General features: G+C 34.0%; 2 protein-coding genes across 3 annotated transcripts; one reads left to right on the top strand and one right to left on the bottom strand.

Annotated features, from left to right (window-relative positions):
• Window positions 1-6,316: 6,316 nt before the first annotated feature.
• Window positions 6,317-9,915, bottom strand: LOC131607596 (uncharacterized). 2 transcript variants are annotated; one of them, XM_058879577.1, is made up of 12 exons: window positions 9,712-9,915; window positions 9,512-9,625; window positions 8,928-9,038; window positions 8,464-8,526; window positions 8,217-8,330; window positions 7,982-8,131; window positions 7,811-7,888; window positions 7,512-7,733; window positions 7,350-7,436; window positions 6,998-7,117; window positions 6,766-6,866; window positions 6,317-6,673 (listed from the first exon to the last, which is right to left on the bottom strand). In XM_058879577.1, the coding sequence occupies exons 1-12, from the start codon at window positions 9,832-9,834 to the stop codon at window positions 6,625-6,627; spliced, it is 1,332 nt and encodes a 443-aa protein (XP_058735560.1). In that variant the 5' UTR covers window positions 9,835-9,915; the 3' UTR covers window positions 6,317-6,624. The 2 variants fall into 2 exon arrangements, with proteins under 2 accessions (XP_058735560.1, XP_058735559.1); XM_058879576.1 differs by having other exon boundaries at window positions 6,774-6,866; window positions 9,712-9,913.
• Window positions 9,916-13,950: 4,035 nt separating this feature from the next.
• On the top strand, window positions 13,951-14,840 carry LOC131602835 (RING-H2 finger protein ATL78-like). The gene has a single exon (XM_058875037.1). It carries the CDS (start codon window positions 14,010-14,012, stop codon window positions 14,658-14,660), a length of 651 nt encoding a protein of 216 aa, XP_058731020.1. The 5' UTR covers window positions 13,951-14,009; the 3' UTR covers window positions 14,661-14,840.
• Window positions 14,841-16,741: the final 1,901 nt, after the last annotated feature.

Raw genomic sequence — 16,741 nt, 5'->3', positions numbered from 1 at the left:
TAATTTGATTTTGAAAAATAAATTTAGTTATTTATTTATTTATTTTGATATATAATCTTTCAAATTTTGTGATTTTGTTATTAATTCAATTTTGATTTGAAATTAATAATGATTAAAAAAATTGTACTTCTCAAAAAAAAAAATTGTACTTAAATGTTTTTTTTAATATAAGGCAGACATAGATTTGTTTAATATATACTGAATTATCATGTATTATTTTTTAAAAAGTAATTTTGTAAGATTATTTCTTCTAAAGGGTACTTGTTAAGTTGTTCATACTGCAAAAACAAATTAATGGAAGTAACAATTTAGCATGAACAGACAAAAAGTTATAGAAATTTGATAAAACAATAAGTTCCATATATTACTCTGCATCTCAACTAAGATGAAGGACGTAGAAAACTTCTTAAGGGATAATTTTAAAAATGAGCTCAAATTTAAAATATAAATACAATTATAATAATTAAAAAAGACACATAAAAATAAATTATATTTTAAAACCTCAGAATATTCTTTTGAAGGTAAGGTGTGGTTTTGACTTGATTTTTGTACAAAAAGGTGACAATAATGTTACATGCAAAGATGAAAAGGTAGCTAAAGACGAATAAAAAGGTGTAAACTCAAAAAGATAAGAATATTGGCACCTAAAAAAACAAAATCATTCAAAGCTAGTGAAAATATGAAGTAAAGGTTTTTTTTTTTTTTAATCCTAAATGAACAAAGTATAATTACGAAGCTTAAAGTATTGTTTTAATAAAAGTTTCACTTTGAATGGAGAATTTTTATGTCTTTGAAAAACAAAGTTAAGAATATAAAGATCAGAGCAAAACAACCTGAAAAACAAAAGCTTTAAAATTAGGAAGAAGAAAAAGAAGGAAAAACTTTGTTTATAAACTCTAACTTTAACATGCAATCATTGAAGAAGAAGAAGAAACACAAAACAAATGAGTTACAAAGAAAGACGAATGGGAAGGGAGAGAATAATGGGTATTATCACATGTTGTCTAGTCCTTCCTCACCCTACTAGCCGGTTTTGTAGGGTTGAGTTATGCCCAACCATATTTCGTAGTATGATATCAGAGCCTCGTTTTAAGATCCGGTGGGCTATCTATTATGGTTTTCGTCTTGGGTGTGAGGGAGTGTGTTAAGAGTCCCACATCGGACAATATATGGCCGGATCATGTGCTTATAAGTGGGGGCAATTAGGGGTGGCAAAGCGGACGACCCGCCCCGCCCCGCCGTATGCCTGCCAAAAAAAGAATCAATAATTAGATTTTACTAGATTAATAGATTAATATACTTTTTTTCATTTTAATTAGATTTTTCAAATAAATGTATAAAATAAAATAATCAATAATTAGAAATACTAGAATTAACTAAAAAAAGAATGAATTTTGATTGAGCGGCGGGCTTTGGCAGGGCGGACTATGGCGGGAGGCGGGACGAGCTTAGGCGGGCAACGAGCCTAAAATCTCAATCCAACCCGCTATTTTTTGACGGATACGCGGGCCTGCCCGGCGGGCCACAGCCCGTTTTGTCACTCCTAAGGGAAATCCTCACCATATTAGCTGATTTTGTAGGATTGAGTTAGATTCAACCACATTTCTTAATACGGTGTGGATCATTTTCTGAAAAATGGTGGGCCGTGAGGGAGAGTAGTGAAAGAGGCCGAAATTAAGAAAGAGAACGGAGAGGAAAGACCATAGGAGAATATGAAATGGAAGGGAGAAAAATATAAGTTGATAATGAATGGCATTTAAAATACGAAAAAAATTGGATTGAAATATTTTATTAATAAAAAAGCAAGTTGTTAATAAGGATGATTGTTAATAGGAACATTGATGGGAGAGTGAGATGAGTGAATTGAAGGAGACATGGAGGAAGTAACAGATTCAGTTGAGTTAGGAACCAAGTTGGTGTCTTGAGAGTTATGGTGATTTTTCAGGTGAAGAGAGAATAGAATGGGAGATATTATTATCCTCAGGATAATTGGGTGAAGGGTGAGTGAAATTATCTATTGTGATATGCTGAGTATTATCCTCAGGATATTGTGACACAACTGAATTTTGACTAGTGTTATTAATGGGAATCTGGTCACTTGGTACAAAAGGCACATTATTACTCAGTGGTAATTGTGCAGAGGGAGACATGAGAGAATTTGGCTGACTTGCTGGTAATGTGGGACCAGAGTTGTTAACAGGGGAAGCCAGACTGGTTGAGTTTGGTACCTCTGTGTTTTGAGGTAAGTCACTGAATTGACCAGATAAAGTAACACCAATAGAGGTGAATAGGTTTGTCCTAGCAGATGAAGGAAAAGACAGAGTATTTAAATTTGGTGGAGCAGCCACTGGTGCATGAGCTGGAAACATAGTGGGATAGGGAAAATGGAACTCATTGAATTTGACATCTTTAGAGATATAGATCCTACCCTCCTTGCTTAGGAATTTGTAGCCCTTATGTTGAGGGGACACTCCAAGATAGATGCATTCTTGACTCCTCATTTGGAGTTTGTGTTTATTAAAAGGTCTCAGTAGAGGGAAGCAAGAACAACCAAACACCCTTAAGGACTTAAAATCTGGCTGCTTAGCATACATGGCATATAAGGGAGAGGTAGCTTTAGGAAGAGCAATGGTAGGGAGCCTGTTAATTAGATAGGCATATGTGGCAAAGCTATGATCCCAATAATCTGTAGGCAAGGATGCATGAGCCAGAAGAGTGAGACCCATTTCAACAATTTGCCTATGTTTTCTTTCAACACTTCCATTTTGGTGTGATGTGTGAGGGCATGTTAGCCTATGTGTAATGCCAAGTTCTGCTAGATATTTGATAAAAGTTCGAAATTCACCACCAAAATCAGATTGTACAGCCTTAATAACTGTCCCAAACTGAGTTTGAACAAATGTAAAGAACAGTTTAAAGGATGCTAGGGCTTCAGATTTTTGTTTAAGAAAGTATAGCCATGTGTACTTGGAATGACCATCTACAAAGGCAATATAGTACCTATAGCCAGAACTAGAAGGATTAGGGGAAGGACCCCATAGGTCAGTATAAATCACATCAAAGGGACTTTTATAGACTCTACTAGTTAAAAGAGCATAAAGTCTATGGGTTTTGCCCAAATTGCAAGAAGTACAAGAATCAATACTATGTTTATTAGCATTAGGAATATTACAAAGCTTCAAAATATGAGCAACAAAATTGTAATTTGTGTGACCTAATCTGTGATGCCAAAGTGTGGCATTATTACAAGAAGTACTAGTAAGAACAGACCTAGGAACATAAATATTGGAAGCTACATAGCTATGAATACCCGAGGACTGTTTGTGATTGTGACCAACTTTGTGAGCCCTTGTAAGATCCTGAGATAGTTGAGGAAAGAAATACAAACCACACTCATCCAGGGCTCCTTCAACAATCACTTGTTTAGAAGCCTGAGATATAATATAACATTTGTTAGGGAAAAACTGAAACATGACATTGTTATCACTAGACAGTTTAGAAACAGACAACAGGTTTTTAGTGATTGAAGGAACATGAAGCACATCTATGAGATCTAAGTTATGACCAGACTTAGTTTGAGATTTAAAGTGAATAGATCCAATAGACTGAATATTAAGGGTTTGGCCATTACTAACACAGACTTTGTTAGGACCACTATACTTGTGTTTTGTGTGTAAAAGGTGTGCAAAAGGAGTTAAGTGATGAGAGGCACCTGAGTCAGCAAACCAGACTTGTGATTCAAGCTCTGAAGGAAGAGAGTACTCCTGAGTAGTATCCATCATAGCCATAGCTTGAGAGCTCTTTGGAGATTCTATGCTAGTGTCCCGTTTGGAAGCAGTGTTGGACTGATTGTTGTTGTTTTCTGGAGGCATGTAATTCTCATCAAATCTGTGTCAGCAGGTTGATACAGAGTGTCCATACTTGCCACAAAGTTGGCAAGTTGGTCGATTACGAGATGTGGATCTTCCACGGCCACGTCCTCATCCGCGAGTGAATCTGTTGCCACGACCACTTGAGTATGCTCCTCTGGAGCCAGATTCTTCAAGGTTGGTGTGAGCAATATTTGCTGCAATTGTTGAAGCCACGAGTTCTTGGAGAAATTTGTCTAACTGTGCCTCCTGTACATAGAGAAGAGCCTCAACATCGCACAACGTAGGTGGCACAGGACAACCATACATTTGCATCACGAAGGGATTGAATTCCTCAGGAAGTCCTTCGAGAATGGCATCAATTTGATCTTGTTTAGTAATGGATTCTCCAACAGCTAGAAGAGAATTGGCAATAGCTTTGATTCGGAGAACGAATTCCGTGATTGATCTATTGCCTTTCTTTGTGGATTTTAGTTCCACACGTAACTGTCTAACCCTAGCTTTCATTTGAGCGTTAAAGAACTAGTGAATTTTATCCTAGATCTCAAACGCATGTTTGCACGCAAGAACACGAGGTAGCACAGATTCAGAAATTGTAGAAAGAAGCCAAATAAACACTGCTTGATCCTGAGCTATCCAAGATTCATATTCATCAAAAATCTCACCTGAAAGACGATCTTGAGCCGTTTTATATTTCTGAGGGATTTGCGGATTGACGACGAGTTTGTGCTTTTTTTGTGCAAGGATCACACCTTTAACCTGTTGATTCCATAGTAGGTAGTTGTTCTCTTGCAATTTGATGGAGAGTTTCAGACCAAAAGTATTGGATTTCGTCGCACCAAACGTCGATGAGAAATCTTGGCTTTGCGTCACCGATTCAGGATTTTCAGACGCCATGGGAGCACTATGAAGCTGATTCAACAAGGGTTAGAGAGAGAGAGAGTGAAGCGCATGGTGAATGAAACGAAATCACAATGTGGAAGTGACGGAAGCGTAGGCGATCGGAACCGCTGATACCATGTTAGAAGAGAAAGGTTTACAATTCATTCCTCACTCAGTGAATTGGAAGGCAACAAGAAGAAGATTTAGCAATGTGATTCAATTCATTTACCTTGAAACAATACACAACTTAGTATATATGCTAGAGCTGATAGAAAAGTTAGTTACACCATACTATACAATCGGTTGTAACAAACTAATAACAGAACTAACCACAGCCACAACTAACTAGAGAACCTTATCTCTAATAGAAGGTGAAATTATGAGAAAAGAAGAAAAATGAGGATACGTTGGAATTTTAGGTGTGAATATGTATGACACATTCTCTCTACATCGTCACACAAAAGTACACGGGAATCTCTTGATAAACCTTTATACATTGAAAAAGATTTCTGAAAATTCGAAAATATTTTTTGAACATGCATATTCGAATGCACTCAATTTTTAGTTTTAGGTATTTTCAGATATAGATATCTGAAATATCTCAACACACCATATTTCGTTTTATTAGCGGTATTTTCAGAGATGCATCTCCGAATTTTGGAGACAAAAAATAAATTACGCCAGAGGCCCCTAAGAAGGTATATGAGTGGTTGTATATGAGTGGCTTAAGATATTCCCAAAGTATATAAACACTTATTCTTCTAGCTATGTCATGAGAAAGAGACGCATTACATATATGGGTGTTCAAAACCAAACCAATTCAAATAAAAACCGCAAATCGATTAAAAAAATTGAAATTTATTGGATGTATTTGGATGTCATTTTGTGAAAACCGCTCAGTTTGGATCAGATTTCGAATTGATTTTTCAAAATCGATCAAAACCGAACCACTTGTATATATTTTTATAATTAATTTATTTATTTATTTTGGTTTTTCACCACCGATATAGTCCGGTTCGGATGTTAGTTCTGACATCAAGTGATTTCAGTCTCCTTTCGATCACAGTTGCGGGGATCAAACAGTAATTCTCCCTATGAAGTGATAATTATCTTTTTAATTGTATTTATTAGTTTGATTTAATCTATTTTTTTTTATTTCAACCATCACCAATCATTTTCATTTTGTAATATTAAGTTTTAATATAGTATATTTAATGTTTTATATTATATCAAACTTATGATTTATTAGTATTTTTATAATATTAATAAAAATATAATTTATAATTTAGATATCCAAAGATCGATCTAAATTAAAGTGCATGAAATTGGATCGGATCAGATTGTTTTTAATATATCATCCAAAACCGAACCGCTAATAAATTTATCTTTGAATCGGATGACTTTTTATCTTAAAACCGATCTAAACCGAACCACGAACATTCCTAATTATATCATGATACTTACAAATAAGGTTCACACGACATACTATTGCGGGCAAAGCAGTTCTTATCATGGTTTCTAAATTAACACATTACTGAACATCCTAAATCATATACAAAACTCACTATTCCCAAACACTTACTGATTAATGCATTAAACATCATAAGATATTAAGATTTTTCAGATTTTACACACATGCATAAACTTCAAAGAATATTACTATACAAAATCTATTTTCTCACCCAAAATTTCAAAATCTACATCATTTGGCTTGCTGCACCAGATTTAGTCACAGTTAGTTCGTATTTTTCGATAAACATTTCTTTTCCACCCTGGCCTTAACTGTATTTGTACCAATCTTAGTCATGCTGTCCTCTGAAGGTCATATCATGCAGTATTAACTTACTGAAATTTAGATTCCATCATATAGATTTCAAAACTTCTCCAAGGACCAGTCCCCATTGAGTCCAATGAGTGCCTCCCTGCATTTGTAAAATAAATTTAGTTAATATGTATTGTGTAATAGTGAATCATATTCATATCATTGGTAGTAAATTATTATTTGATACATAACCAAAACACCTGGCAAAATACAGCAAATGGTTCTCTAAGAGGTCCATCACATGAAAGCTCACTAGTACTCCCGTCAATGAAGGTTCCATCGGCAAAGATCACCTGAGAAGATCGATATCTAAGAGTTATTAATATCTCTTAGGACTTAAGATCGCAAAGTAATAATGAGCATCATACAAGAACCGAAATATAATAAGTTTGGGAGGGGGCTGTAGAGGTTAATGTGAGCAGACCTCTGACGCATATCCAGGAGAGGTACCCGCAATTGGTTTGGTGTATGATCCCACGGGAGAACTTCTTTGAACAGCCTCACAGAAAGCAAGGAGGCGCTCATGGCTTCCAAGCTGTACAGCCTATTGGCAGTGAAGATTAATTTAAGCTATCATTGGAATAATTATCTTCTATATATAATTATATCTTGAAACTGAAAGAAACACCTAAGTGATTGGTTTTTGCTTACATCAAGAACAGCTTTTCTACCAGAAACATGATTTTGATAGTACTACTAATAACTTCACATCAAAATTAAAAATCAGATGCCTGTTTCATCTAGAAAGAAAAATAGCAAAGATTAAGCAGGAAAACCTGAACAGTATCACATCGGGGGACTCGAGGGAGTGGCTGCACTTTATAACCTTTAGATGCCAAAACTTCAGCAATCAGGAAGGAACCCTAGTAAAAAAATGGAAAGTTTCACTACCAGATATAAGCAAATAATATATTATAATGAAATGAAGAATATGGTACCTTGATTGCTTCCCCAACCATTTGAGGTGAAAGAAACAATCCCTGGAAAAAGGCCCTCATGATATCACCGGGAGTTGAACCACAATCCACACCAAGCCCAGGTGCAGAAAGACGCGCTGCAGCTGCTTCAACCAGTTTCTTTTTCCCAGCAACATATCCACCACATGGTGCAATTGTTCCACCAGGATTCTTGATCAAACTGCCCGCCATCAAATCTGCACCCTGCCGACCAATGTAGAAATGTGATGCTGCACATCCTTGGAATAAAGCAATACATACAGTAGCACATTACAACTTACCACCATCGGAGGTTCAATGCCTTCCACAAGTTCACCATAGCAATTGTCCACCATGACTGAACACTCAGGATTTTGCTTCTGAACATTCAAGGACAAGTCACAGAGCAATAATATCAGCTTCGAAGCATAAAGTTACTGTTTAAAAGAAAAGAGCACAACTATGACTCTTACCTTGATAATTTGAATCGCTCTCCCTATGTCATTAACACTCAAACTCTGACGCCAAGAATAACCACATGACCTCTGTATGAGTGCACATTTTGTTTCGGGTTTAACAGCACTCATCAGCGCATTCCAGTCAAGTCCACCATCCTCAGCAAGCTGATGAAAAAATCTCAAGGAAGCGTCATAAAGAAGACTAATGAGTTAGATCTAGAAAATTATTAATTACGAATAAGTTGCATACCGGAACTTCTCGGTATTTCACCCCAAAATCTTGGAGGGAACCCAAACCACCAGAGTCCCGTTTCCCAATTACTTCCTCTAAAGTGTCATAAGGAGCACCAGCAACTGCCAAAAGCTGATTGCTATATCAGTCTAAAAACCTTATTCCAGTTACAAATTCAATAGGAAAACATTTCACAACTAAAGAGCTAAACTTCTGGTAAAGAATGAAAAGTATAGAATATCACAAGAAGAAAAAAAACTGTTACCTCATCTCCTGGCCTCAAGAGGGCAAATAAAGCACATGTGATAGCATGAGTACCTGAGAAGAACTGTTCATGAGAATATTATGTAAGTGTATGTTTGGGTCCACTCTTGGAAGAGACAAAATTGATTCTAGAGGTGTCGAATTAATTTTGACATGTTTGGATATTCTTCGATTAGAATTGAATTTGCTTCCACAATTGATTATAACTTTGAAACTATAATTGAGTTTACATCTCTACAACTGATTTTTAGTTTAAATTTATTATTTAACCCACTTTTATACAAATATATCAAAACATAAATCACTTTACATTCATCTCATTTTTAGTCATAATCAATTCATTCAAATTCAACTTTTGTCAGTACATAACCAAACACACACACTATGTAATAAGCCCCATATAGCAATTTCAGTAAGAACATTAATAAGTAACCTTATATAAAGAAACCAGGGAAGGTCAGGAACCTGTGAACGAACAATAGCAGATTCCGCTCCAACAATTTCCGCAAAAGCCTGGTCAAGAGCTTCGCGTCCCCCAGCTTCATCGTGGCCATAGCCTGTGGAACCGCCAAAGTGCTGATAGCAATATGCATGTCAAAAACCAATCAAAGACCTATTTAAATTCACTTATTTGAACTTATTTACTGAGCCTGTTCAGATTGTCTTGTTTGAGTTTATCTACTAATATAAGTCTTACAATACTGTTTGGAAGACCTTATCAAACTTATTTATAAGTTTTTCAAAATAGCTTATAAAAACAACTTATAGCATATATAAAAACAATTTAAATTTATTTTAACTTTTGTTATAAAAAAAAGTTTATGCAAGTTTATTTATAAGCACTTATGATTTAAGCGAAAAATAAATTGTTTATCCAAACACGTCCATAAGTACTGGTGAAACTATTCTAGAGAACTTATGCAAACCGATTATGAAAATACCTTAATTAAGTTGTTTATACAAACAAAACCTAAAACCAAAATACGAAAAATAACAATTGAAATACAAAGCTGTTATCGAAATGAAAGGGGATGGTTATGGTTACATACATGAGAACCAAGTCGAGCATTGTGAAAAGCTTTAAGGACACGGGTGGAATTGTACGCAACCAAATTATCCACGGCCCTGAACTCTGAATGCAAAGAATCAACGGCTTTTACAACCTGCATTTCAATTTTCAACAAAATTAACTCTTACTGTTGATGATTTTGAAGGAGTTAATTTGTAGTATGAGAAATTCGAAGAGTACCTCTGGAACGAAGGGATTGACGGGAATAGAGAGGCGAGGGGTGTAGCTAACGGTGGCAGTTGAAATGGAGGTTGGAACAGGATGCGCAGGATAAGCAGAGAGGGTGCATGTTAAGGCCCGCATTCTTTCTTTCTTATCTTTCTTCTATGTGCTTCTGCGTTTTTCTTTTCTTTTTCTAACTCACCCCTTAAACTTTTTTGAGCTATAAATATGGCTTAATTGCAATTTTAGTGCCATTGTTATCAATTTTTGAGTTTCGGTCCCCATATTTTAAAATCTGGAATTTGATTTTCTATATTTTAGTTTTTTGAGAATTTTGGTCCCCTTGTAAATTTGAAGACAATTTTAAATGAAATGACGCTCATATTGATGTATTTATCGATTTAAGGATATCTTCTTAACCACATGGTTGTTATCTAAGAAAAAGAAGTGAAATTGATGATTAAGTTACTCATATTAGACATGACGAAGACCTTTTAAAAAATGGAGGCAACTAAGCAACTTCGTTCAACCGTATAACACTAGGAAACCCATGGAACCTCATCGCGCCGCTTCATTCGTCTTCATCCCAAATTTCGTTCTGGCTTTGCAAGTGCTAAACCAATCAACTATAGCGAGTCTTTATAGAATAAATAGTGGAAGTCAGTTATGGCCGAAGAGTTATAAGCAATCAAATGAAACAACATATAGGAGTTAGTCGAATTGCCAGCACACAGAAAAGATTTCGAAGTGAGGTGGGTGTTCAAGTTGAAGCACAATGCTGATGGGTCGATAGCAAGACATAAGGCCAGATTGGCGGCTCCAAGATTTCTTCAAAGAGCAGGAATTGACTACTCTGAAGTATATGCACCTGTCACAAGATTGGAGACTGAGATTGGTTGTCGCCTTGGCATGCAAGCAAGGCTGGTCGATATATATATATATATATATATATATATATATATATATATATATATATATATATATATATATATATATATATATATATATATATATATATATATATAGATAGATGTTAAACCTAAACATAACATGATGGAACTATAATAAATGTAACTTGATGTTAAACCCTAAAAAAAAAAAAGAAACTATAAACGAAACCTCACCTTTAGTACAAACATAAATGTAACAAATATTCACAGAAAAGACACAAACCAGTTAAAACCTTGATGCTAAACCATAAAAAATCAAAAGCTATAAACGAAACCTCATTTATATTACAAATATAAATGAAACAAACATTCACATAGAAAACACAAACCAGAAAAATCCATCTACTATAAACGATAATTGTTATAACGAAATATAATGGAGCACAAACCTCACAACTTTTTGATGGACATGCACTACTAATATAGATGAAATAAACATTAAAACACACAAAAATACATTTAATGGAAAATAACCATAATCATAAACACAAAACAAACATGAATAGTTAAAACAAAATGAAGAGGGATAATAAAAGCTCACATCTTTGTCTATACGAATAAGCTCAAATTCTCCTTTGTGTTATTAATAACCTTCCATTTGTGGTGGACTTTGACATCAACCTTCCATTTGACTATGATGAAAAAAAATTGGAGGAAGACGATGGAGAATAGGTGTTGAACGCAGAGCTAAATCCGGCCTAAGGGAAGAAAGAAGAGAGAATGAATAGATAAGAGAGTGTTGAAAGAAGGAAGAGAAATGTGTGATGAGAGATATGATGTGATGGGAGAAGAAAGAGATAAGTGAGAAGCTGTGAAATAGGCGACAATAGGCATTAGGACATGACAATTGTAGAGTGATTAGACACATTGATATTTGAAAAAAGAAAAAGGTGGAACCAGTATCGTGAAAGAGGGAAGGTTGTGTAAGCATAATTTAAAATAATCTTGAAAACAGGTTGCCATATTGATGTAAAAAACTATAAAGAATGGGAAGGTCACCGGTCAGACGTTTGGAATATGTTAGTTTCAAACCAAATCGTACAACATGGTTGAGAATTAGTTTGTTTAAATAGAAAATACCCTTAAATATATGATGTAGTGAAAGTAGAGAGAAAGGCTTAAATGTAAAAACCAGTGCATCCATCTTTTTTATATTATAGATTAGTGAAAAATGAACTACACGTACACCTACACTATTCCTCCATATCTCCCTTTATAACACTCAACTCCACATATCTACCACACAACATCCACACCTTTATCTAAAGACAACCTCTCCTTAAGCACCCTTCGCCGTTCCATCCATTACTACCAGGACCGACTCTGGGTCAGGGCAAGCAGACACACAGCCCAAAACCTCATAAAAAATGAGGGCCTCATATTAAATGGCTTTGGACTTTAGAAATTATAAAAAAAATAATTTATATATATGTTATGGTGCGACAACAAGTAACACAAATCCAACTATACCGCATTGTGTTGTTCCGTGAGTTTATCTACTAGGTGGTTTGTTCGATCTCTTTGAACACATTTTGTAATATTTTTCAGTTGTTTTCAAATACTGCTACCTGGTCCACCTGGTACAATTATATGTAATTTTATTTTTCAATTTTGTTTTAAAAACTGCCATATATTATAATATTAAAATTAAATCATAGGTAGTGTCTTAAACAACCGTGGTCATATTAATTTTTTTATTAATATTAGTATTTTTTTTCTAATATTAATATTATTTTTTAACTAATGATTAAATATATATTTTTTTAACTAAATTATTATGATTAAATATATATATAGTTAGATTAATATATTTAAAATATTTTTGAACAAGAATTATATATATTAGAGTTTGTATTTATTGGAATCCATTTTTATTATTTGTCCGGGACCTCGACCTCTAAAATGTTGGGACCGGCCTTGATTACTACATCATTCATCATATCATATTTGTACGACAATATTTAATCCATAAACTTCACCAATCTTATTCTTTGTATAGAGATTGTCTGACTTTGTGGAGGGAACTACCCTCTACCTTTCTCTCTATATCTCTCTAAAATTTCTCTCTCATGTTTTCCTCCTTTTCTTTTCCTTCTTATTTTCACTTTTCTCTCCATAAAACTAGTCTAGAATCACCCAAAGTCAGGATATTGAAAGTTAGGAATCCATTTTCCTTATCTTTCACCTCCAACACCAGTAATTGAGTCCCTAAATTCAAAGATCTAATTACTAATTATTTAAAAGCTCATAAACCTATTAAAAATCTTTTTATTTACAAAATCTAATTACAAATTATGAATAAATTAAAAGTTTTTTCATTTCAAGACGTACTTAAAAATTCCCAAAGAAATCAAAAGACCTCATCAATAACAACCATAAAATATGTTGATCGAGGAAATAATATTGAGTCCTCCCCCTCAGTTGTATTTTCTTTATATGCAAAAATCAGATATCAAAATCAACCATTTCTTTATATGACTTAACTCGTTCCAATCATGTTGGTAGCTAGCTAATCAGATATCTCCTTCATATATTGTTATGCATAAGTTGTAATAAGATATATCTAGCTGTTCAACTAACACTTGTCTATGCCCACCTTTCTACTTCTTCCATATCTCACACATACAAGATGCGAGTGCAATTGTGCAAAGAAACAATAACATTAGTGATATCCAACAAATCAAGATACGGATATCCAACTAAGTGGTACTTGTTTCTATTACTACCTTATCCAAAAGCAAAAGCAACACTTTTTAATATAGACAAACCAACACTATAATTTTTGTCTTCTGCGGTTACTACACTTCACTGTGTGCGCTACTACATCCAAATATGTTCTAATCAAATATTACCGATAAACTAAACAAATCAATACAAATAAAAAGCCAATAAAAAGCCCTTTCAACAAACACTTTCCCCATAAAAAGTACGTGTAGCTGTAAAAAAGTAGTATTATTAAATTAGATTGCAGATCAAATATTTAGTTCAAACATTTTGTCAATTTGATTATGAGCCACTATTTCCTCCAACATATTGCGATTTAACCACTTGCATGAAGATTGTAATTAAGCAAATATTTAATATAGCCAGGCGAGTGGGCGGCTATAATATTGTACTATCACGTATGCATTCCTATTTCCTACTATCTTTAGGATAAAGAACATTCATATAGTAACTGGTTTAGTTTAAGCAACTTGGTAACTAAATTATAATATTACTTTAATCAAAGCAAGATATCATATCCTACTAAGTTATATATATAACTTCCCTATATATAGTCCTTTATATAAGATAACATACATAACAACAAGCCTCAACTTCTAATTAATCAACTCATCTAGTTCCCCAAGTCCAACAACAACAAAAATGTATGCTTCTACTTCCTTTACTTCACCACTCCTCCACGAGCTTCTTGTGGAATCTCACACAAGAAGGTTACTCATCCAAGGCCCAATTGATAATCAACCACTAAACAACCATAATTTTGGAGTTCCTGAATTTGATTTAAATACTCTGATGATAGTTGGAGTCCTATTATGTGCTCTAATTTGCTCACTTGCATTAAACTCCATCATAAGGTGTGCCTTGAGATTTTCGAACCAAGCCATCAACGATAACGCTTCTTCAAGTTCAAGTAGCAACAGTTTACCTCAATTGGCTAATAAAGGAATCAAGAAGAAAGCTCTCAAAACCTTTCACACAGTGAGCTATTCAACTGAGTTGAAACTGCCTGGTTTGGATATAGAGTGTGTGATATGTCTCTCAGAGTTTGCAAAAGGTGAAAAGGTACGCATATTGCCTAAATGCAACCATGGTTTTCATGTTCGTTGCATTGACAAATGGCTAAGGGAACACTCATCATGTCCCAAGTGCAGACAATGTCTTCTTCAAACATGTAGAAAGGTTGGTGATTCGCAGGTGCAGCCAATTGTGCTGCCAGTACCGGAAACCATTACCAGGATTCAACCACTAGACCATGAAGCCGTTGAACGTAGCTATAGGGAAGAAAGCGGATAAATGTTAATTTCAGTTACAAACTTTTAGTTGCTAAGGTTGACCCCAAATGTAAATATATAATCTATATATTACGAGGCTCATTTTATCATTCACTATTTATTGAAGGACTATGATGAAATATTGAAAATCAGACGTTATTATTTTTATTTATTTTTAATTAAAAATTGGCTTAATTGTAATTTTGGTCCCCTATTATTCGTTTTTTTTTTTTGTTTTGGTCCCCCTATTTTAAAATCCGGAATTTTAGTCCCTTTATATTAGTTTTTGAGAATTTTGGCCCCCTTACAAATTCGAAGGCAATTTTTAACGAAATGGAACTCACGTTAATGACATGTTCACCATAAATCTTAAATAAATTTTTTTTTTTGAACAATTCACTGCTGAACTAGCAATGACACATCATCAATGTGAGCGTCATTTCATTTAAAATTGCCTTCGGATTTGCAAGGGGACCAAAATCCTCAAAAAACTAAAATATACGGACTAAAATTCCGGATTTTAAAATAGGGGGATCAAAACTCAAAAAAAATATAATAGAGAGACCAAAATTGCAATTAACCCTTAAAAATACTTTACATATTACCATATTACCACGGTTGGATAAAAGCAACTATGATAAAATTTCGTAAAATTTATGAGTTTGAATCTCTGCATCAGCAAATTTGTGTGTTTTTTTTTTAAATATTATGGTGATATCTTTTTTATTTACTTTTATTTTAAAACTAAATATAAGCCAGATTTCACTACGGTTGAATATTCCAACTCTTGTGATATTTTATACCGTTTTTATTTTATATTTTTATAGTGACACCTTTTTTATCATTACTTATTTTTAAATTAAATATAAGCTATATTTCACTACGGTTGAATATTTCAACCGTTGTGATATTTTTTACCTTTTTTTATAAGCCAGATCATGAGCCGTTGGGTTGAGCAAAGGACAAACTCACTTGTATCGAAAGTCCTCTCCACGTAGTGGTGGGTAAGGGCATATGTATCATTGAAAAAATGTCAATGATGGTACAAGTGTATATGAATGAAAGAGTTTCCACTTGAGGGGAGTATTATTGATAGACTCACACTTAAGGGGGAGTGTTGAGAAAAACAAGTGTGCGTTGGAAGTATTGAGAAACGAGTGTAGAAAAGTCTCACGTTGATTAGAAGAGTGAAGATTTGGGCATTTATAAGTGAGAGAACACACACATCTATTACCTTACAATTTTAGATGAATATGTGATGTGTTTCTCACAAAGTTTGTTGCTTATAAAAAAAGACCCCATTGTAAAAATAATCCCTCATGTTGACCCCTGTATTGATAACCTAACATTTAAAACTTCATCTCTCACCTTTATAACCATTGTGGTTCTCTTGAAAATTAAATGCATGTGTTGATTTAATTGAATATAGGAAGGAAGACAATTAGAAGGGGAAGTGGAGGGAGGTTTAAAATTAAAATTTGAGCCTTATAATCATTTAATCCAAAAATGGTGAACCAAACTAGATTACAAGCCTTAAAAGACCTAATTAAAGCATAATTTACTTAAAATATACTATTGCAAAATTGTAGTAGAATAAACTCACTCCAATAATATTTGCTTCTTCAATGTACATCTTGCTCTTGCATAATCACCCTTTTCCACTTTGAATGTCTAATCACCTTTTTCCACTTTGAATGACTAATAACCTTTTTCTAATGTGAATGTCTAAACTAATATTATGTTCTAACCTCTGACTCATTCATCATAATATTATCCCAATAACAAATTTTGATTACAAAACTTGCATGAACATTCCATTAACATTACCATCTAGAAGGAACAATTTTAATTGCGACTCAATATTTAGCATCAAGGAGGTTCTGGCAATATACAATCAGTTGTAGAACTTGTTTATTCATAAGTGGTCATATTGGGAAAAACTACTTCAAAACTCAATAGATTGGGAAAAACTGTTTCAAGACTTAATAAACTGGAACAAGATATGCTGCATAATTGATGGAGTAATTCTTCTATACATCAAGTTACTCAGGAAAGTCCCGAAACCATTAAGTTATATGAATTCAAAGCAATGGTTTGGAAGTT

The sequence above is a fragment of the Vicia villosa genome, linkage group LG5 (genome assembly GCF_029867415.1).
Source record: "Vicia villosa cultivar HV-30 ecotype Madison, WI linkage group LG5, Vvil1.0, whole genome shotgun sequence".
Classification (NCBI taxonomy): Eukaryota; Viridiplantae; Streptophyta; class Magnoliopsida; order Fabales; family Fabaceae; genus Vicia; species Vicia villosa.
Note: the sequence above shows the minus strand (reverse complement) of the source record. Positions and strands in the feature narration are given on the sequence as shown.

Excerpts from the sequence above, each read along its gene's own strand:
- LOC131602835 (XM_058875037.1), top strand. The coding sequence starts at position 14,010 with ATGTATGCTTCTACTTCCTTTACTTCACCACTCCTCCACGAGCTTCTT.
- LOC131607596 (XM_058879576.1), bottom strand. The coding sequence starts at position 9,834 with ATGCGGGCCTTAACATGCACCCTCTCTGCTTATCCTGCGCATCCTGTT. Across the intron at positions 9,626-9,711 it reads TCAATCCCTTCGTTCCAGAG|GTTGTAAAAGCCGTTGATTC; the intron begins GTACTCTTCGAA and ends ATTGAAATGCAG. Across the intron at positions 8,331-8,463 it reads TCTTGAGGCCAGGAGATGAG|CTTTTGGCAGTTGCTGGTGC; the intron begins GTAACAGTTTTT and ends TATAGCAATCAG.